At 33.0% G+C, this 23,573-nt stretch overlaps 1 protein-coding gene across 5 annotated transcripts in view; it reads left to right on the top strand.

Annotated features, from left to right (window-relative positions):
- Nucleotides 1-23,573, top strand: part of LOC128988068 (uncharacterized) — a 112,909-nt gene that overhangs the window by 31,493 nt on the left and 57,843 nt on the right. For 2 of the 5 annotated variants that reach the window (XM_054409256.1, XM_054409261.1), the window contains exons 4-6: nucleotides 16,867-17,062; nucleotides 19,126-19,428; nucleotides 20,017-20,202. In XM_054409256.1, the coding sequence (XP_054265231.1) occupies nucleotides 16,867-17,062; nucleotides 19,126-19,428; nucleotides 20,017-20,202 (685 nt within the window). Of the gene's footprint in view, nucleotides 1-4,094; nucleotides 4,242-5,569; nucleotides 5,617-11,074; nucleotides 11,233-16,866; nucleotides 17,063-19,125; nucleotides 19,429-20,016; nucleotides 20,203-23,573 lie in introns of those variants that run through there. The other 3 variants (XM_054409257.1, XM_054409258.1, XM_054409259.1) reach the window with 3 other exon arrangements.

Genomic DNA, 23,573 nt, shown 5'->3' with positions numbered 1-23,573 from the left:
ATTTGCCAATTTATTTCTAAACCATTTTGAAGAGCTTGACAAATAAATGAATTATTGAAGTATTTAAAATAAACTGTATCAGCATTCTGACACATACTTTCTCCCATAAGTTTGTGTTTGATGTGTTTGATAATAAGATGTTTTTTTCATTTTGGATTTTTAATAGTGATATTCCATAAAACCCTATAAAATAATGGATGAATAAAATTTTCTTAGAATTGGCCCGATTGATTTTGATTAAAAATTAACATGTTATACTTTTTCACTATGACAAAAATTGTATAAACCCTCTATGCCGTAAAAATTTTGGTTCAAAAGTTATTGTACAACTTTTGTGATTTTCCCTTTCAAAACCTATTAATTCATGGAAAATCGGATTTAAAAAAAACTACATGGCCAATTTTGGTTCAAATTGTGTGCATGTTAAAAATCCAACTCATTTAAATTAAAACTAAACAAACAAATAGTTTGCTACTAGAGTTTTAAAGCAAAATTGTCCATTTAAATTGGGTTAAAAGTTTGATTCAAACGCTTAAATTCACACAAATTTAAAGAAGTGTCAGGGGCACCCCTTCCCTCCCCGCATTATAAACATAACTATGGGTTAGCCCCCAGACCTTCCGGCATGGGTTAAACAACGAATTTGGGGGGGATTCTGCGACGTGAGCTTTGGGGGGGATGGGCACCCCTGGTATAGGGGAGAAAGTAAAAATTTAAATTTAAAATTCTCATGTTATTCTTATAGAGTAGCTATATGTTAACTGTTTGAGGATATATTTTGATCAAACATTACAAATTATTTATTTTATACTAAGCTATTTAAATTTTACTGAAATCTCACTTTATTACCCTCCCTGCAGCAGCAAACCTAGGTACTCTTTAAACATAATGTCATTTAAATGGATTAAAGTGAAAATAAAATCAGACAAATGGAAATTCGCTCAGTGAAGTTGTGTTGTTTTTAAACATTGTTTATATATGAGATGTATACTGTTAATACTGTTCATGAAATGGCGACCATACATAGTAGGTATTTTAAGCCAAGTATGAATGGAGATGAGTGTAGAATGAGTGGCGCGATCTTGTAGTCTTGTTAGTGACTAAGGCCGACATTCCTTAGACACAGCTGTTAATTAATAGCCCATACAGCTAATGGCAACTAAGGGACCTATTGTAAGTTTATAGTGGAATCCGAACCAAATTGTATGCTTACATTAATAATTTTAGAGCATAAGAAAAGACAATTCTCCATTCATCAGACTAAAAGGTTGTTGGATAAATGTTGAACTTTGTCTTTGTTGCCCTTACAGCTTGCTGTCCTGGTCTATGTCTTTGTTGACAGGTTGTTCTTCTTCTTTCACTGAAATCATACCTTATTTGGATTGGAATCTTACCGATTGTTTGGTTTTGTTCATCTTTTTCTTAACGGGTTTTTGTTCTTTTATCACTGTAATTATATCCTTTTTAATGTTAAATGCTAGTTTTTTAAGCTCATTTAAAAGGTTTTTAGAGAAATTTGGAAATTTTAAAGGTCAAAAACGAGAAAACCCAATTTTTGCCCCATAAAACCCCCCGTAACACCCCATTCCCATGGTCCGATCATGCTGGTTTGTAAAACTAATTCAAGTTTATCCCGCCTTACACCTTTAAACCAAATTTCATCAGAATCGGACAAAAATTACTCAAGTTATCGTGTTCACGGACACACACTTAAAAATATATATGTACCTATATAGATGTATATACCTATATAAAAATTTGAACGAATAGTATTTTTGGCTTTGGGGGCATAAAAATGAAAAAGTAAGTTGGTCCCGGGCCTAGGTTTTACCGTGCCACCAACGCTAATAGCTACTTCTCTATAGGGAAATTCGCTAAAAGTAAATTTGTCCTGGGTCTAGGTCTTATCATGAGACCTTTGGTAATAGCTTATTTCTTAAATGGGAAATTCACTAATATTCCCTACATGAGAAACTGCTAGCCTACTGAAAAGATGAAAAAACCCCAATCTTAACTTACACAGTAAAAAAGTTAAGAAAATAGTATACATTATAAATCCGTCTAAAGAAAAACTGTAAATTTTAAAGAAACAGGAAGTAAAATCAATACAGTACATACTGAAATACTAAATTCAAAATCTAATGCCCTAATCTGCATGTTGTTTTTGGTTGGCATAATCATCAGGCTTTTATTTTATTTGCTCATAAAGTTTGTTAATGAAAAATAGGTGAGAGTGATCTGCTTACGTGCAGTGGCATTGATCAAGTCCATAGAACAATGCAATTTGGCAATCTATATGACCACATTGTCCATCCTAACCTGTTATTGAAAAACCTCTTTCGCACATTTAGAGCGTCAAACAGCCTCTTTTAAACTCATTTCACAACTTGTTTGTCCTCCTTGCCCTCATGGCAAACCTTTTCCTTTTGCTTTTGTTCTATCATTACCAACAAACTGATTCCCACACAACGCATAATCTAAACTTCAAAATAAATAAAATAAACTCATCTACTAATACTAATCGGAGTGCTATGACCAAGCTTTTACGATAGGATTTTTTACTGTGAAGGTTCCACCCAAAAGAAATTCACTAAACTGAGTTTTTTTTTTTTTTTTTTTTTTTTTTTTAATTTGTTAAAAAATTTATTGTTTTGTGTACATTTTTTTAGTATGTTTGGTAAGGTTTACATTGCTTCTCATAGAGACTTCTTATGGATGAAAATAATTGTTCATAGGCTAATAAATGGTCGTCATTACATTGAAAAGTATTAAAGTAATATATTAAGAAATTGAACTATTCATACCGAGGTTCTATATTCTATCGTTATTTTATGTGGTCGGCAATCGATTAACATGTAAATGTGAGTTTTAAATACATAAAAAGTAGTGTTAGCAACACTGCTGCATTCATGGATACATTGTTAAGGTTAGTCTCTACCAAAGAATAGAACAGTTCCATTCTGTTTATTCATGTTTCATTAACGATGATGGAGAAATAAATATCGCCCGAAAGTGAGCATGGACCTACTAATATTTTACATGCCATGCAAAACTCACTGATACTGTATAACTGAATAGTACTTTATTTGCAAATCAACACATCACAGTATTATACTGTGTATATATTATATATAATCAAATTTTCATAATGTATTATTTTTTCTTTTAGAAAAATGATTAATTGGATAGGCCTAATGAGGTGTGATTAGACAAACTTTGAGATTTTTTCCATTTATTGACTTACTTAAGAAAGTGACGTTGAATCAAAATCAAATCAAGATAATTTTGCTTGCTTTCAATCAAACTCAAACCATGCTAACAATATGAGCGGATTCTTATATATGGAAAGAATGTTTGGGGTTAAGTAATTTAAAGAATAGGGACTAATAGTGCTAATAGCCTTAAAAGTTCTTGTGTAAATATTGTTATTTTTTGTCAGTTGAGTTTACTGTCATAAATAATTGTTCAAACGTCAGCACCTTATTTTAAAAACTTTGGATAGGCTACACAAATTTAGCTTACATGTAGGTTTGTGATGAAAAAAACAAATGTAGAATGACATATTTTTAACTTTGTCTTTCCAACCTGTCATGAATTCAGAACTATTCCACTGTCAATAAAGGAAGACGCTTAGAAAGATGCATATTTTGAAGATGGATTTTCAATTATTTTCATATTATTTTGACATTACTGTATCCGTCATTTTAAGAAATACGTTTGCACTTGGTATGTTTTGACTATTATTGGTGATCTTTGAAAAATCGTTAGATGTTTTCTTTAGGTCAACGTTAAATACTAACTAACAATAAAATAATCAAATCTACTCAAAAACTTAATCACACATTTTATTCTTAAACTCATAACGCTAATTAAAAAATAACTACAACCGAATAAAAAACCGCTACCAAAAATCGCGATTCGTTTCTGAAGTAGTTTGCAGTTGGATACAAAAATTGTAAATAATAGTTAGTTGTAGGCTGGGAATGTTTTGTTAGTTAGAGAGAGCTGTGGGAAGGCAGTGTTGGCAATGGCAGGGGGAGGGAGAGGGGAAGTGGAAGAGTCCATTGTGAGACTGGAGGGGAGGCAGGATCCACCTTCACTGCTCACTCACCATGTTGTTGGCTTTGTAGCAGTTAGCACTAGCAGAGAGGCTCACATTCACATTATTGTCTGGCTTGATTTTACAAATAACCAAGCTGTGACTGTCGTTTTATGCGAATGCTTGTGTTATGTCTGAACAGGTATGTTGTTTTCCTAGTCGTATTGTCACGATTCGCTAATCACTTGTATAAACACTTGTTTGTGAAATTGGCTCTGGTAAGTCTGTATTTTTAGACTTTACAACAATACACTTGAAATTTAAATGATTCTGCGCTTTACGAGGTTGTTATATCTTATTAGCGCTTTGCGAGTAAAAACACCAATTTACTCTGATTAGGCTGCATTTATTTGGTCTCCATTTTATTCTTTATAAAAATGTTTGTAAAGGTTATCAGGCTGTTACATAAATATAACTTGTTGTTCCACTTCTGCCGACTATTGTTCAAACTCTTTCGAGTCTTTTCTCATATTAGTTATCAAAGTAATTGCATAAAAACTATTATTTTGTTGTACCCATTTAATCGTATTACAATTATAAATCGCTTGTTTGTTGAGGTAATTTAAAATTTGAATAAAATTATATGCATAAGATTTAACATTATGGATCAGTTAAGTTATAGGCCTATATATATATATATATATAGTTGACGTTTCCTATAAATTGACAGCACAACTAAATTACTCTTAGGCTACTTTTATTATTATTTTCAAAGTACCAATTGTTTGTTGTATTGTACAATTTTTTTTCTAAGATTTATTAGCTCAAAGAATCAATGATAATTTTATTAGCTGAACCGTCAAAATGGTATTATTTTTAAGCTTGTACTTAGTACATTTTTACGGGAATAGGTCAAATGTTTTAAATTTGTTTAGTTACCACAATGTTTTATGGTGTCAAAACATTTGGCTTTAGATGTAAGTTACAAAGGAAGTGTCCTGGGTATACCGTCTGCTTTTCCTTCAGCATATTTGTAAATGTTCCATAAATTTGTTTGCGAGTACACAAAATATTACTTTGATTCGTACTTAAGACTGTTTATAACAATAATACATATAATATGACCTTGTGTGTTAGTAATGCTCCCGCACACATCGTAACCTCTATTTGATTCATTGAAAATTTATTTGCATAAAATTAGCGTTTAGATTCTGAAAAAAGATACGTTTTTTGTTGCAACCATCTGTAAGGGTAGTCTTAAAAATCCACAAAACAAAATTCTTTTAAACTATAAAAATAATAATAATCACACTTATTTATTAAAAAATAAATGTTTTAATTTGGAATAGTATGACCGTGTTTTAAACCTCTATATTTTTCTGAGTCATTGGTTAGTACTGTTGAACTTGTCATGTCTGATATTGGCTCCACCCAAGTCTTATCAGGACAGTACAAAGTACAAGTCCATCATGAAGTCCCTGCCCTGCTCGTTTGCAGGTTCAATCTTTTGCCAACATGTTTTCCAGCTGAATTAACTGCCTCATTACTGATGACATACAACCGTTATGAGTTTACAGGTTTGTTTTGACTTTTTCTTCATTAATATTCCGCTAGGACTGGAACATATCATTTCGATTTATTATGTAGATTTTATGCTGACTGTTTTGAAATACTGTGGTAAGTTGTAGTTTGCTAATAATTATATTTGTCTATGAGATGGTTTCGGAATTGTTTTCTTAACATTGCTGTTTTTCATTAGGTACAACCATTGTACAACTCTATGGTCTCAAAACAAAATCTAATTAGCTCTTTGAAGATTACAAGTTAGACTCAGACGTATAATGATCCCGGCAGTTTGTCCTACATTAACTGGTTATCGCTATGTTATCATCTTGTTATCCCACTATTGTTTTGGATATAATTGTTTTATTCATTCCAGTTCATTGAGTTTTTTAAGTTTAAACATAACAAATGAGGGGTCTCATATGGACATTTGGCAATCAGCTGTGAGAGAGAAAGTCTGTGAATGCCGTTTGTCGCAGGCTAAGGTCATTGACTCAAATGTATGTCAAACCAAGTCACACTATTTCAGTACCGGTGCCAAGTTGTTATTCTTTGTGTTGATAAGCTGTACTTTAAAGTTAGTTTGTATTTTTTTAATACGCTCAGTGTAGATTTATAAAATATACAGTGAATCGTCAAGACGTAGTAAAACCGATCACAGATAAATTGAAACGCTTATCACTTTATAGGCCTACTTGAAATGCTCACACTTTTGTTGAACACTGGCAGTGTTTTCATTTGAAAAAAAAGAAATTTGAAAGAAAAATTGTATACTGATTGTATGTGATAAATTTATTAACAATCCGGTTGCTTAATATTTACAACTTTATTGTCTAGGAGAAAAACGTTAAAGGGTGGTCTTGAATTAACTTGATTGTAGTTCTAATTATTTGAACTAAATGATTTTATTCTTCAACTGTGCGATTAGCGGTTTTGAAATGTAAAAGTTCCCGAGTTATAGCAAATAGTTTACTATACAAAACTATTTTGAGCCAAATTCATAGAAACGTTGATCCAATACAAACAATCGCAACAATCGTTAGCGAGTAATGTTTGTAGTTTAAATTGTCTTGGTTACTTCCCAATAGAGGCATACCCAGACATTGGGATTGAAGTGGAAAGAACTTCCAACAATAGTCTGTCATTGGTATAAAGATTTGGTTTTACACTAAACAAGCCTTGCTATGGCATTTGGGAGAGTTCAGTAGAGTTGTCGGTCAATCGGCTGTTTATGGACATACTGAAAACTCTTCAATCAAACACAGAAAAGTCGCTACAACACCAACAGAATGTGTGAAACATCTCCGTTAAAATTCTAAAACCTCCTCGCACAAAGACTGAAATGCTCATTTAGAGAAAACCTGAGAAGCTGCTTTTAGATTGTCGCAGCCTCTAGTGACCGCACATTGCTGACTGAGCAATACCGTTGCTATGTAGCTCTGGCCACCAAGCAATCATCCATATTGTGGCTACATACTGGATAATCCATATTCTGTTGGTAAATTTATATCATTATCTGAATGCCATTCACATTAACTTGAGATGTTGAAAATATGCAAGGTTAATAATGGGGTGTTTTAAATTTGTGTATTATTATTATTCTCTGATTTGTAGGCATTATACCCCCTTTTTTGGACAAAATCGGTTCGATAAATTAAAATCTTTCTTAACAATACTTTTATATCCTTAATTTATGTTAGTAGTTGGATCTTTTTGCTTCTCAAGGTTTACATTTTTAACTCTTCCAGGACTATAGACGGATATATCCGCTAGCATTTTGTGCATAGCAGACGGTAGGCGGATACATCCGCTTATCTTTTTGGGCTCCGCGGACGTTAGGCAGATATATCCGCCAATTATTACGACAGTTATTGTTATATAGTTTACTGTCTATAACATCATTAATCTTTGTAAGAACGTCTTTTTATTCAATTACGGTAGAACCTGAATTACCCGAACCTTAATACTGTATCTCGAATTTCTTAATATCTCGACTTTTTTAGATCCCCTTGAAATCCCCATTAATCATAATATTAAAAGTACCTTTATAAGTCCAAGTTTCTAAATATTTAACCTCAATAAGTTGAATTTTAACAATTTTTTATCAGTAATATTCAACCTCTGTAACTCGAATTTTCCTGTCATCGAGCCTCAGTAACTTGAGGTTTACCTTTATAAGTCAAAGTTGAATGTGCATCAATAATTGGAGGTTTTGCCTTAACAGTGCAAGTCAGTTGTGTTTTGATTCCTGTCAAGACATGAAAATCCAACTTCCTGTGTTTGCTTCCTGTGTCTGTTTGGCTATTACTGTAGTCAAACTAATGTTTCTTTGTTATTTAGTACTTTAGTAGGTTTTTAATGTACTCTATCAAACTTATTCATTAATTTGTTCCATACACTAGGCCTACATAATGTTACAAAACGTTAACAGGACTTACGTTTAACCTCGATAACACCAAACATTATCATAAATCCAGTACTATGTATCCATAAACAATTTTTGCATAGTTCCACGACAGTTTTTCATTATTTGTATTGTAGTACTGTATTTGTACTTATACAGTTTTTATGTTGTTTAATCCAGTGAACTTACGTTTACAATAAATTACAATTATTGCTAAATAATAAATACAGTTACTTTATGTGCAATAAAATTTTTATATTTTGTTTCCACAGTTACTCTTCAGTACATATAAATAGTTTGAGTTCAATTTATAAAGGTTTACCACTAAAATTCGAGTTATAAAGAAGGAAGGGTTATAAGGTTTATGACGTAACATCACTGTCAAACCCTAACACCTCAGTATCTTGAACTTTATCGTATACCACCTTCATAACTCAAACCTCACTTACTGGAAAAATTTTAAAACTCAAATGTTTATCATAGCTCCTTCAGATTCGAGTTATTGAGGTCCTACTGTATATCTTTAACTGATGTACTAGGAATGTTTTTCTAAAAGAATAAGAAATTAATAAAAAAAGTATAAACAAACTATTTTGGACAATAGTGCTGCATAGATCAACTATTTTTAACGTTCTATAAATTGTAGATTTAAAAAAAGATATGTTTTAATTTTTCTTTTAATAAAGTAATTTTGTTGTCTATATACTTTAGGGTGTCTGGGATGGGTTAAGTTTTCTGTGTCAGTTTTTTTATTAAAACCCAAAGTAGTCTAAAACCAACTTAAGTTTTTTTGTGACATGATGCTTGCACATTATGTAGGCCTACCATAATTTATGTTGATTCCAATAAAAATGTACACTATTGCCTTTTTAGTGGTTTTGTTCTGCACTTTTTGAACCAGTTCAGATGGATTAAATTAAATTATAATATTCCTACTCTTTTTTTTATTCATTTTATTTTTATTTTACGCCTTTGGCACTTTAAAGTAATATTAACACAGTTGAACTTAATTCTACAAGTAAGTTATAACATATTAAGTTGCTATTGTAATAATAAGTTACAGTTCACTTTCATGCTAGGAAAAATTACAAACCCAATTTTAATTTGTGATTTTTATGTCTAAGGGTTTTTCATAGTTATCTTGGGGGCGTAATCCTAATCTGTCTTTAACCCTAGGAGTGGCAGATCGACAGAATATGTTGATTTCAAAATGTGCCGCTGGAGTGGCGGGCGACAGAATATGTCGATTTATATAACGTTTTTTTCAGTTGCATGTTAAGCACATTTAAAGTCGGTGAAATGGCATAACTCTTATACCAATGGAAAGATAAGATTCCGAAGTTTCATTTTATTATAAGAATGAACCTTATAACATAAATATATCAATCTTATAATAGTTACATTTAAACGAAAAATACGCGCAAACTCGCGAACGCCATGTTTTGTTGCGCAATCGTAAAAGATGAGTAATCTCAAAAATAAATAGCCGACGTCATTTTTGTCTCTGACAAAAGCAAGTGGTGCCACTGCAACAAGCATGAAGTAATCTTTTATTCTGTATAAAGTATAACGTCATAATACATTCCAACAGCTGATGAACAATTTTTGTAAATAGCCTATTTTTACGTATTGTAGGCTACATGTGGCGGATCGACATAAAATGTCGATTTCTAAATTGCATATATATACAATGTGAAAAGTACAAAAACGTTGTTTTATATACGCTCTTGTAGACGAAGGACAGTAGAATTCAATGTTGTTAGGCTGGTCACACAAATAGAAGCTTTTGATTTTTCAAAGCTAAAGGAACAGAACACTTGTCATTGTCCAACCTAAAATGGCGGCGTCGTCATGAGTTTTTGTCCAATAACAAAGACGAAGTGTGGGTTTTATCCCTAATTTTACAGTGTAATGTTCGTTTTAGTTTATTATTTTGTATTAGGCGAAATATTTATGCATTATTTTGCATAAATATTTTTACATGTGTGATCCAAAATAGGATAAAATGTTAGTGAAGTTTTGTGGGCTGTAACAGCTGATCAGTTGTTTTGTTTACATTTTTGCTTTTGTGAAAACCAAATATTCTATTACTTATCTTATTTAGTTATTCTTATATAGAATGATATTATTGGCTTCAAAAAATGTATGGTTTTACCATATTGATTTATTAGTAGAGGGCATTTGTGGACCTATCAACGTGTAGTTGAAGAAATTGACGTTTTCCAATTTTTCCGTATTATTGCTAGTAAATCTATAAAAATAATTATTTTGTGTATATTATGATTTGTCTAGATGTAGAGGAATAAATTCTGAACAAAATGCTTATTTTGAATTGTGCAATAAAAAATTACGTTACATGTGACACGTGTTTACTTTTGAAGTACAATTTTAAAAATTTAAAAATTTTCTTTTTTTTACTTTTTTCTAAAAATCTACCTTTCTAAAATTGGTTTGTATTACCATTTTTGAATTCTACTGACTATTACGAACAAAATGAATATACGGTTTAATAGTTTATCTCTACATACTAATTTTATACAGATTTTTGAAGAACTCCCTTACAAATTCACCAAAATGAGCGTGCCACTCCACAAAACACATACTGAAAATCGGTCTCGCCACTCCTAGGGTTAAAAAACGTCTTATTTCATAACGGTTATAATGCAGCAGGTTTGAACTACCTTATCAATCTACCTCATTACAATATTTTACGTGAATTATTAATTATTAATATCGTAAAACATCAATACTGATGGCCAAATACAAATCATACTACAAAAGTCGTAAGCTATTTTTTTTTTTTTTGTTTAGAGAGTTTCATTTATCTATGACTGTGACGACGCTTTTTGATGAATCTTGTTGAGCTAGTGATATGAAGAGTGAGTTGGCTAGTTGCAGTATTATCTTGTGCACCGATGTTTTCAGCTTGTGTAGTGGCAGAGTGCTGGTTGGCCAAGCATGTAATGTTTTCTGTTCAGCAGTGGTTCCTCCCCTCCCTACCCCCACCACTACTGGCTGGCCTTGATGTGCCATACTGCTAGCCTAGCATCTGCCACTCAGCACTAACAATGTCTTTACTCTTTGTAAGTTTTGTGCCAGTTCCCAGAATGGCTGTTTTCTGTTGAAAGTCTTTTAAGTTATGAGCTGTATTGCTTTACAGATGCTTAATCGATGTCAGAGTTAGTTGGTAAATTGTGTCGTACTTACCGCCCAATTTTACATAAATGTAAGTTTTATTTGTTTTGTTTAATGGGAAAATTTTATTTTCAGCTATGTTTGCCTTACAATTTAACTCAGTAGAGTTATATTTATTTTTCAAAACCGTTTCGGTTAGTTGAAAAATACTTTGCTAAGCACTTATTTAAAACTACCTTGCCAAGGATTTATTTAATACAACAAATGATCATTTTAGTTCTATATGGGATAATTTCTAAGGATTTTCAAATATTTACTTTTTACCTTTTTTCAGTTAAAGCATCATACATGATTTTTTTTAATCCTCACAGTATATCAAGCTTTATGATTATTCATGATTTTAGTACAAGATACGGAGATGGGAGTAATTTTTCCATTACAGTTCCTATTGTGCTTGTAAGAAATGCGGTTATGTTTAGCTATTTAAGCTTTTTCAATAGTAAAAAATTCAAACAATCAATTATTTATTTATTTTTACTTACATTTTTACATTGATAGCAATTGATATCCTTATATATAATTCTGTAAGACAAAATTTTTACCAGAAAATTGTGGACGTCTGGTACGTCGCAGAAAAGTAGGAGGGGTCTTAAATTAAAGGTCTTGACCCCAGGGACTCGGGAAAAATAGCAGAATTCCCATAAAGTTACCTGAAAACGAGATATAACGTAAAATGTTCTCCATAAGAATTGCATTATAAGCAATTACTGCTGATTTTTGTTTACTTCAATACAGCTGATCGTGATTTATCATCAAGCGAGAACGCAATGTTAACATAAGGATTACTTATTTGCCAGTCAATTCTGCAATGTACTATATAAAACCAGAGATAACGTTACCTATAATAATTAAGACTTTTTAGTTGTTATATAGAATATGGAAATATATTATTTTACTGTGAAACTTTTCAAACTTGTGTTCAACATGAAATAACCACATTGAATAAATAATTAACGATTCAAGATTAAATGGAAAACTTCTGCTTTGTTTTTATTTCAAAACATATGTTCTAGATTTATTCTAAACTTTATTTTATAAATTTGAGATTTATTGTAGTGTTTGATCATTATTTTGTATGAAGTGGAATAACCTCAACGGCTACTCTTAGAAAATAACCTGGGAATAAAGATGGATGGGTTCATACAGCAAATATACGAGTATATTTGTTAATTAAGTAAATACTATGACGAAGTTCCGATGGGAGGAAAAACAATTTTGTTTGGAGATCTAAACAGGTTACTGTTTGATGCTCGCAAAAGAGTTAAGAATCAGCAGATGATTAGGCCGAGCTACCTTAATAAACCAGTATTTATTCACAACCAATTATATGTTTGCTGCCTTTAGCAGAGTTAAACTTATGTAGTGATTTGAATGATTTATTGAAAATAACATCAACAAAGACAAACAACAAACTGTTTTTTACACAAAAGATATGGCATACAGGGATATCTATTCTGACACATAGATAATATATTTCTTTGTTTGTTTAAATATTAGAATAATTTGTTTTATATTATTGAGCATTTTAGGGACTTATGTCCCTACAAGCCACTAGTCTATTCATAATTGATAAATTTTGTATGCTTGTGTCGTGTTGTGAGACACTGTTAGGTATCTATGAATTCAATAATTGATAGTTGAATCCAGTAAATAAAATTCTTCTTCATAGTTTATGTTAGTCGAATCCATAGCAAATAAAATTCTTAGTCATACTTCATAATAGTTGAATCCGTAGCAAATAAAATTCTTCCTCATAGTTCATAATAAATCCTTTTCACCATTGCTGAGTTTTTGAATAAATATAAACCGTGATTTCTTGCTGAAAAATTATAACGAAGAGGTAACTTTGTTACTTCAATCAAGTTAAGTTTACATTCATTGTTTTGTTACGTTTATTTGTAGAAGATTTTGAGTGTACTGTAATGCGCTTCTAAACCTGTTGTCACTGATATTTACTTAATGGTTTGTAAGTACACATTTAAATGCTTTTTTCATAGTTTGGAATATTTACTCAAGGACAGCCATTTAACAAGTGTGTGTAGTTAGTTAACACGATTGACATTGTTGGTGGAATTAGTCGCTCTGGCTGCATTCCAGTTTTCATATTCATTCGGTTGACAATGCGTTGCTTGGGGGTGGGGGTGGCTCAATCAATACACAAGGTTAAGGTTGAGTTCTGCTCATGTAGAAATGTTGTGTTGTCATTTGTTGATAACAATTGTTGATAAGTCTTGGATAAGTTAGCGACTCTGCAGAGGCCTGGGATGCATATTGTCATGGTTAGCATTTCATCATGTTTTTCCAAGTTACTGAAATATTTTTTGTATCAAAATTTTAAACATATGCTCTTGTGGGTGGAATAATTGTTGTTTGAAGCTTAAAATGTTTCATCAGTCTTTGTTCAAATGTTCACAATATTTTAAAACATAATATAATTTCTGTCAAAAATTATCTTTTCATTATATTATGGTTTTGAAGTTTCTGTGATGTTGATGGAGTTCATATATTTTCGTCTATATTTTCCCGAGAAAGTTGTGTTTATTATAGTCAGTTTTAAACGAAGCATAACATTTATTATTTTATCATAATAGTTCATATCCTTAAAATGTTTGAACATTTAAGGGAATTGGCTTTTGTCATGTTACTAAGATTAATTTTACAGTAATTATTTAACCTACTATGAAATTTTAATACAGACACATCTGTATAATGTTTTGTTCCTGGAAATTTCTGGATTTGAAGTGAAAAAGGTTTAATTAACCATAAGGGCGAATATCAAATTGAGATACATAAAGTCCCAGTGCTAAAATCAGGAAATTAGTAATTAGGTAGTTTACTTTGGTAATTGAATAAAATTCAAGCTTATAAAAGTAGGCCTGTTGTTAGTTTTAATTGTTAAATAAAAAATATAAACAAGTGAATATTGTTAAAAATAATTTCATACACTAACAAGGAATATCGTCATAACAATGAAATTAATTAATTTCCATTCACAAAAGGTGAAACAAATTTACTAACATCTGTCCCCAAACCAAAAAGAATGGTAAATCAGGGAGGGAAATTTGTTTTCCCTGTCAATGTTGGCAGCCGTGGTCTTTACTTGCTGTAGAGGATGGTATAAGATTCGTAAAGAATGGTTGTGTTTTGTTGTCAGTGTTTTTTTAGTTAAATATTTGAAAGTTATATTGTAAATCAATCAAAATGTAAAGCATAGTATGTCTGGTCGCCCACGGTTAGAATTGGTAATGTTTGTGAAATCAACAGAACTGTTTTTATATACTGTTGAAAAGATTCTCAATCATAATCTCAAAGTTTTTCAGTTCATTTGAACATTTCTATCAACTGCTGTTATATGTCAAAAACTACAAAATGTCCTATCGCTCACGTGTCTTGTCGCTCTCGTTGGGAATGGAAAAAACGTTGGCAATGGAACATTAAACATCGGCGACAATACATTAAATGAGATTTATGTACTGTAGTTAGTAAATAAATTTTTCCCCTTTCTTTCTTTCTTAATTAAGGAATTTTGACAAACCGAAGAAATATTGCATTTTAGTTAAATTCAATAGTTTGAACTAGTATTACTATTTAACATTTCTAAGATTTGTCTTGTAAGGTACAAAGAACCATTGAATTAATTAGGTTAAAAATAGTCATTTATTTATTGTCATTTTTAGAAAAATTGATTCTTACCCAATAAAAATTTTTACCCCATAAAACCCCCCTTAAACCCCCGTTCCCTTGGTCTGATCATGCTGGTTCACAAACTCATTAGAATAAATGTAGGTTTACACGTTTATACCAAATTTCATCAAAATCAGATCATTTTTGCTCGAGTTATCGTGCTAATAGACACACATATATCTTACTAATATCATAAATGTGAAAGTTTGTGTGTTTATTTGTTTGAAGTTCAATCATGCAATAACTACTGGACGGATCGGGCTGAAATTTGGCATGATGATAGATCACATTCCCGATTTACATATAGGCATATTCTTATCTCAAAAATCCTTCTGGGCTCCGCCCCAGTGGCTCTGTAGTTCCCCATGTTAACCTTATGAATATTCATATTTCAAGGGAATTAAAGAATTTAGTCAGCTCTGTTTCAACCAAAAAAGTTGGTTCTATGATATGCAAAAGCATTAAAAGGTTATAGGATTTACCAACAGGGTACAGCACTATTATTTTTTGCAATTATGAAAACAGCTAATTTGAACTAAGCAGCAACAAAAAACTGTGATACACAATGAGAAATATCAAAGTAGGATTGTTTACAGTTAAGTTTATGTTTTTAATTTCATGAATAATTTGTGCTATTTCAAATTTTTTTTCTCTGTTTAGGTGAAGTGGTAGAACATTATGGCTATGGTAGAAGTGTAATACTATGGTATACCATAAATTTAAATAAGAAAATTTTATCAAACTGTGTTCCCCCATTGCAAACGCAAAGCTTGAGTATAACTGCAATAAGGATTTTATGCTAATGTCAACCCCGTACGAAGGACGGGTACTCTGCTATTATAAATATATACTCGCCTTTGGCCCCCTAGCTGTTAGTAGTCATTAGCGGCGGGGTGAAGGGTCGAGATTGTCGGAAGTGCCTAGAAGGGTTTTTTAAAAAGTTTAATTCCTGACCATGAATATTCTTGCAAATCTTTGCTAGATCCGTTTTCGAGTTGTAGAAGTAAAAAAAAAGTGTTAGGTAGTTGTGGAGGAGGGGGGGTTAAGTCTTTAATAAAATGGAGCTTTTAAAAATTGTAAGGGCTAATTTTTTGTAACGTTCTACACTATTGTAAAGTTTTAATTCTCTAGGAGGATTGTAAACTTTTTAGATCCTCATACCAAAGTCAGCCACTTTCAAGGTTATTAACTCCATAAGCATAACAAGGGGGTGGGGGTAGTTTGATATTTTGGGGGTAGGTATTGTAAAATGTCACTTTTTGAAAAAGGCGCAAGACCTATAAACGTGCCAAATTTCAGATCTCCAGCTAATCTAGAAGTAGGTAAACGTTATCAAGACTGAAACACCTATGATAGATATAAGGGGGGAATCGATTTTGGATGGAGTGAATAATTTTTAAATGGTGTATTTGATATTCATACCATGGTGTTAGCTCTAATATTGTATGAAAACATTATAAAGATTATTATAAATATAAATATAAATAACATTTTAAATATATATATATATATATATATATATATATATATATATATTTGAATGGTTGGTGTTTTTTGCATCTAGGGACATCAAAACAAAAAACTGAATTGGTCCCGGGTCCAGGTCTTACCATGAGTAGGCCGACGACAATAATAGCTTATTCCCTATACGGCGAATTCGATAAAAGGAGAAAAAAGTTGCGAGAAAAGTGTAGAGGGAGAGGAAACACAAGCTGAGGAGAAGCCAGAAGGAAAATGAAGAAATCTTAGAAAATACTCCACCAGGATGAAGTAACAGATACAGCAAGAAATACCTCAAGACAAAACAAAGATAATTTAAAAAAAGTTTAAAATTGTAACAGACCTTTAAAATACCAAGGATGAAAATAAAAAAAACTGCAACGACGGTTGGAGAGGTATAAAAAAGGCTCCAAAGAAAAAAGAATATTCTCTTTTTACTAAATTGGAATTTGCGAGTATTTATAATGTAATTCTGTTTCAGATTTCCAAGTCTACTAAGACATCAGTGAAAGACACAGCTAAGACTACAGCAAGTCCTAATAAAAATAAACCTGATAAACGACCTGAAGAAAGCAGTCCTTCTAGTTCATTGCTGTCCGAAGATTTTTGTGGGTTTGAAGAATTCACTGAATCAGATGAACAGCTAAAAAATAAAAGGGCTTTACAAAGATTGCTCGGTAAGTAGACAGCATAATTCAAAATTTATAAATTATTTTAGTGCTATAAAAAGCTTCTGGTTGTTTAAATAGCTAGCCTAAGTGGTAAAATTAGATGTAAACATACTAACCAATGAAATCAATCTTTAGTAATTGGATTAGATATGTCCAACAAGATTAAAGATTTATTTTTTACATACATTTAAAAATACATATTAAAGATTTGAAATATAATCTAAACCAAATTTAACTCAAGTTAAAGATGGCAGCCTGTATGCTACTCAACTCAAAAAGACTCAATCAATTTAACTAACATTTTTACACAATAAGGTTTAGGGCCGTTTATTTTTTTTTATTATATATTATTTGTTAGGTTAATTGAACTAAGCCCAGGTTAACTCACAGAAGGGGGGGGGGGGGGGGTTGTTACTGAAAGCTTTCAAAGAGTCACAATGACAGAAAGGATCCTCTTCGGGAAGGCGCCACCTTGTTTACTGTAGAACGTCCACCGGCCAACAAGGAAGTCCAATGGCAGTACAGGGTTGAGATTAAAGGGTTTACCCTCGAGGACCACTTAGCTTATCATTCAGACTCACTCATTTACTAAGCCTAGACAATTTAATGTGTTAATATCGCTAATGGTTTTGCATGAGCGTGAGGAGTAAGATTAATTTGTAAGGGAGTGACTAAAGTTTGATTTTAAACACAGTAGGAAATATTAATATAGTGAAAACACAACAATTCAATTTGAATTACAATAGTTTAATAAGGAAATTAAGATTTAAGAGGATTACAAATCTCCAAAGCAAGATATTGACACAAAAGTTAACGATAGTCAAACAGATTTCATATCATAAATTATGGGATAACAATAACTCAACGCTCAATCAAAGATGAGTTTAAAACATAGGTAATTAGTGGTGGCCACCTTAACTTAAGTTGAATAACCCTGTCTATAAATAAATTAAGACAAATAGCAATGAACATAAAAAGAAATACAAGTTAGATACCGGTAATAGTTATAAGATCAATTTGTCCAAAAAAAGAATTTAAAGTGAAGTTTAGGATAACTTAATTGGTCTACTTAGCGGTAAGGCGTATCAGGTCCTTTCACAACACGGTATTTGGCGAAACAAACAGGATTCCAGTCCCAGTGTGATTCGACTAGTAGGGCTAGAAGATAGGTAGAGGCCTAGTCTTGGGTAGGTGACCAGGTCTCATCCAGCAGACAAGGACATTTCACGAGCCAGCATGCCCCGCACATATCCCTTGAGGGTGATTCATTTTAAGTAAATTTAGTTGAATTTAGATGACATCTCATTCTTGATTAACAAAAAAAATCAACTTCTAATTTTGTTGTCTTCGTCACAAAATCATGGCTAGAGGAGAAGAGGGAGGAAGCGTCGGTTTCAGTCCACAGATCCGTCGAGTTTCATTATTGAGTCCAAACCACCAATCAGAGGTCTATAACTTTATCGATTGAGTGAAGATGGGATGTAGTAACCGTTGAATCGACTGCCTGACCGCATTCTGAATTTCATTTTGTCACTATAAAATATTTTATATAGTACGCCTCTACCACCTCATACTCTTCGCTCCAACGGTTACTACCACTCAATCATCACTCATCTCACCTCAATCGATAAAGTTATAGACCTCTGATTGGTGGTTTGGACTCAATAATGAAACTCGACGGATCTGTGGACTGAAACCGACGCTTCAGATCTGCTGAAAACATACAGTTTAACACAAAACCATTCCACAACCATCACAGTCTGTCTCCGAGCGTGAACCGACTGTTTACCCCAAAACAGTTGAGACATCCGCTTCCGTGGAGTATAGACTTTTTATTGCCAGGCATACAACAATCTTACTAATTTTAAAAATGTGTCTTTTAACGATTTGTGATTTGAAAATGTTGACAATTATCTGAGATTTGAAAATGGAGTTGTAACACTCTGCAACTTTCCTTCTAACAATAGATGGTGGAATGATGACTAGGCCTACAAAAGCTTTGAATATTATTGTCATTGTATCAACCCTGATGACAAAAATTAATCAGTCATGATATTTGTTGCCTATAGACAGTCTAGAAGATGTAGAAGAGAAAGAGAAGAAGACTGAAGACGAATCGGAAGAGGAAGCAATGACAGCGGAGGACGCAGATGCTGCAGACTCAGACTCGAATCAGATGGAAATAGACGAAGGCAACTCTCTTGCTGACTCAGTCGAGTTTAGTGACAAAAATGCCAAAAAGGTAAAAGATTCTGACAGAGAAGTTATGGAAACAGACTCAGTGAAAAATGTGGAGGGTTCTCCTGAAAAGCCCGAAGGGGATGCAAAACCAGCTGAAGAACCAACTACGGAACTAGCAGCTGCAGAGTCAGGTATAGGTTTGCAATTATGTAAAATAACAGTAGTGAAAGTAATGATACCTTGATATTCATTGAGTTTGTTATTTCAGGGGATATTATTCTTAATGTATTAAAAATTATCCTTGTGTAATTCTTACAGTAAGTAGCCATTTTAAGTGACAGAAAGAGGCAAAAGAAACACTTGTTCCAATCATTGCCTCCCGGGGTGAATCTGAGTCAAAACTTACATTCTTAGCTTTGCATCGCAAATGAACTCTAAGGTGTGGCTCTGCTTCATACATGAACCTTGAGTGTCCATGGTCTTTCTTTTAAAATCTTTCCTTATGTCCTTGATGTGCAGCACCTGTTCATAGGAGAAATAACATCTATATCTTAATTATGTCTAAATATTGCAGTGGAATTATTTTCTATATGTTTGTTGCACAAAACTGGTTTAAGTTTAGTGTCGTGGCGTCACAAGTTGACTGAAAATGGTAATACTATGGTTTTAATATTTCTTATGTATTTAGATACTAAACAGATGTGAATTACTAATTTATTGAAATTGGCTGCAAATTTATACTTAACGACCTACTGATCAATATTCTAAATGCTTGTTAGGTGATCAGCTGAAAGTGGAGTACTGTGGAACTTGCAACCTTGTTGTGGACGATGCAGAAGAGGGCATCTGTTGTGACGGCAAGTGTGAGCGTTGGTTCCATCTGCAGTGTTCTGGCCTTACACAGGCTGAGTACGATGAACTGAGTCATGACGAGAACGCCAAGTGGGCATGTAATAGATGTTCAGGTATGTGATTGCTACAGAAGTGTCTTGATTATCCAATCTAAACTCCCGACATCAAGGTTGGATGGTCGGAAAGTTGGTATGATATTAAAAACAAGTAAAACCGCAATTAAAATCTCAAACATATAATTTAAATATATAAAAAAAACATCCCAAATACACATTTAATAATTTAGTGAGTCGGTGGCTCAGTCGGTAGCGTCGCGGACTTCGGGCTCAAGGCAGCGATGTCGTGGGTTCGGATCCTGGTCACTGCCGATAACATTTTATCAGTTCAGCTCACCTTTGTACTGTACCGGCTCACTCCTTGCTTTGCTGTAAACGATCCACGCACGGGCGCTTAGTCTATGTGGATGGGCAAATGCAAGGTTAAAAGAGGCCGCCAACCTCTTTAAAAAAAAAATTATATATATACTGGTAAATAGACTGCAAAATATACCAAAGATCTCTTGACTATCTGAGATTCTCGGTGACTGAGGTAGTCTCGGTCCCAACAACCTCGGTTAATCGGGAGTATAGTGTGTTGTATTTAAAAATGACAATTTTATTATAATTTTTGAAATTTTGGGATGGAATTACAATGATTTTCTTAAGCACCATTTAAGATATAATTGCAAAGTTTCATTTATGTCAGTCCTGTGGTCTCTAGGTTTAGCTGGTGCAGTATGGGGGGAATTTGTCATAGCACGGACAATGCTTTTCTGAATCTTAAATATTGCCATTCACTGTAATGGTAAGACGACCGCGCATCAAGACACGGATGCGACGTTGCCACGTTTCGCTTGCCGCGGCCTTGTATTAGAGGTGGCTGTGGCTCCACCCCAGTGGCTCTGCATTAGACCATGTTAACTTCTAGAGGTGTGCGGATAGTGAAATTTCATTTCGGATCGGATTAAGATCGGATAGTTAAGGCTCCGTTCGGATCGGATCGGATATTGGGAGGTTCGGATTCGGATAGTTCGGCGCGGTTAATAATAAGCTGCATATGCATTTTTAACCTATAAAACACTGTAAAGCTGTGTAAATAAACTTAAATGACGATTTTGAATAATAGAATTTCAAATTAGCCACGTCCATAGTTTCTTCCCTCTTGAAAATCATAATTCACAACATCTATTTTCAAAAGTTGGTTGCTTGAATTAAGTACACTAGCAGCCGAAATCTTCACACAACACTTTAGCTCAGGAGGACTGATGTCAAATAGTTTGGGCTTGTTTACTTGAGGTTATGTTTTATGTTGTTTCCTGGTTCTCACAAGACAAGGAGTTCTATCTCAAGTTTATTTTCACATTGTATTTCCTTACGTTTTTGGAACGGATTATTGGCCTTAAGTGGCATTCTGTGGGTTTGCCAAGTTTAGAAAACATTACTGTCTAAGCTGGGCTCTAGATTTGATGTTGTGGCAAGTTAATTAGGGCAATTAGGCTTTATAACTCTGTAAAAGGTGTGTATCACTGCCAAACGTAATTCAGTAGAACCTTGATGAACCAAGAATTACACTAGCCTACAGAACTTCATTACCTAAAAAAAAATACCAAGATAATTTTTAAAATTGTATTTGAATAGTATAATCTTAGTTTGTTAAAAATGGATTGTAAATTCAACAATTATTGCAGTCCATTATTGTTATGCAGTATGGTCCCAAGTTATTGTTTTTGATTTTGAAACATTAAAGGCATTTCATTTGAAAAAATTAAAGTTGAAGCAGCCCAAGGTCAAGTCACACGTGTGCAATAGTTTTTTTACAAGCTTTCTCTAGAACTCTGGGGAGGGTCGTGTCTGATAAGCCGTCTATTGTCCACCCTCAATGCGGTTCAACCCTCATTAGTGCCGCTCGGCTTCACTCAGTGGGGAACCCAATATCATAAATCAATCTTTAAATGAATAAAAATATTTGGTAATAATTGTTTTATTGATATTCACCTTGAAATTTCAATAAATTTGGTGTGAAATTTGACAAAAATCGGCCAATTTATTAATACAGTACCAATAATGCACATTGGTAATTAAATAATAGGTAAAAATTAACCGATTTTCGTCAAGTTTTACCCCCTGCTGTGCGCTATGTCACAAAAGCTGATAACGACATGGGTGATTAGTAACCATGGAAACTAGGCAACTTGTTGAATGCGTGATGAAGGGAAACCCAAGAAATAGAAGAACAAAGAGAAAGTATAATGACGTTGTAATCTTTATACCCTTTTTACAATTGCTGTTATTGTTTTTTTTTATCTTTATGTAAGATTTTATGATTTTGTTTTATAGGTTTATAAAGTAATTCTTTTTAACCACGGGAATATCAATTTATAATTTATCAACGTGTTTCTCTTCTGAAACAGCAATACCGGATGTATAATAAAGGTCAATGACCTAAAATATCATGATTGTGCAATATTGTATTTTTATGTTGAAATTCAAATCATGACAAAAGTTTGTATATTTCCCCTGGTCTCTATCATTTAATATACACAATCAATGCTAAATAATCGTGGTTAGTTCTAATTTTATTTTTGATTATTCAAAGTTTCTACACAATAAGACAATTCAAAGTCAAACCGGGCAATGAATACCCGAAAAACAACGTATCTTGTCCTGTGATTGGAATACCACTTGCCAGTCCTTTAGATTTAGAAAAGTAGTGAAAGTCTATAAATAGCTTCAAGGTCGTACCCACCCCTTCCCCCCTCACGGCCTACTCAACTCACTGTTGCTACCTGTTACCCGGGCTCCTTTCGAGGTCGTTGCCCAACCCCTCCCACCCTTCTATTGTGTTGCCTTTCTATTGTTTCTATTCTGACTTTTTTCGGGAAACATTAAATCTATTGTTTACGTAACAGCACAGAAGTAGGCTAGATTTTTATACTTTAAAACAGTACTGTAAAAAGAACTATTACGCATAGCCCCCCTAGTATCAGGAGACAATCACGAGTTGACCATGGTAGTTCTTTTCTGCTTTATGTCTGTTCGTTCCAGACGAATCTAATCGTAAAGCAAAACAGCCGATAACGACTAAACTAGACATCGGTATTGCATCATACGGCTTCTTTGTCCTTTGCTGTTACGTCTTCGTTGGAAACGTATTGCTGTAATTTTGTCCTTGGAAACTAATGATGGTTATGAAGATTTAGTTTTCTGTCCAAAACGTCAAAATATGTTGTCTATCCGAAAAAGTCGGATATATAACGGATAATGTCGGATATCAAATTTAGGCTCGGTTCGGATACGGATATCCAAACCGAACCGAATCCGACCCGATTTTTCAAAGGGAATTAAAAAATTTATTCAGCTGTTTCAACTAAAAGAGTTGGTTCTATGATATGGATATGCAAAAGGTGCAGCACTATTATTTTTTCCATTATTTATGAAAATAGCTA

This window comes from Macrosteles quadrilineatus, unplaced genomic scaffold (genome assembly GCF_028750875.1).
Source record: "Macrosteles quadrilineatus isolate MER2022 unplaced genomic scaffold, UCM_ALF_1.0 Scaffold_2__2_contigs__length_208266976, whole genome shotgun sequence".
NCBI lineage: Eukaryota > Metazoa > Arthropoda > Insecta > Hemiptera > Cicadellidae > Macrosteles > Macrosteles quadrilineatus.
Note: the sequence above shows the minus strand (reverse complement) of the source record. Positions and strands in the feature narration are given on the sequence as shown.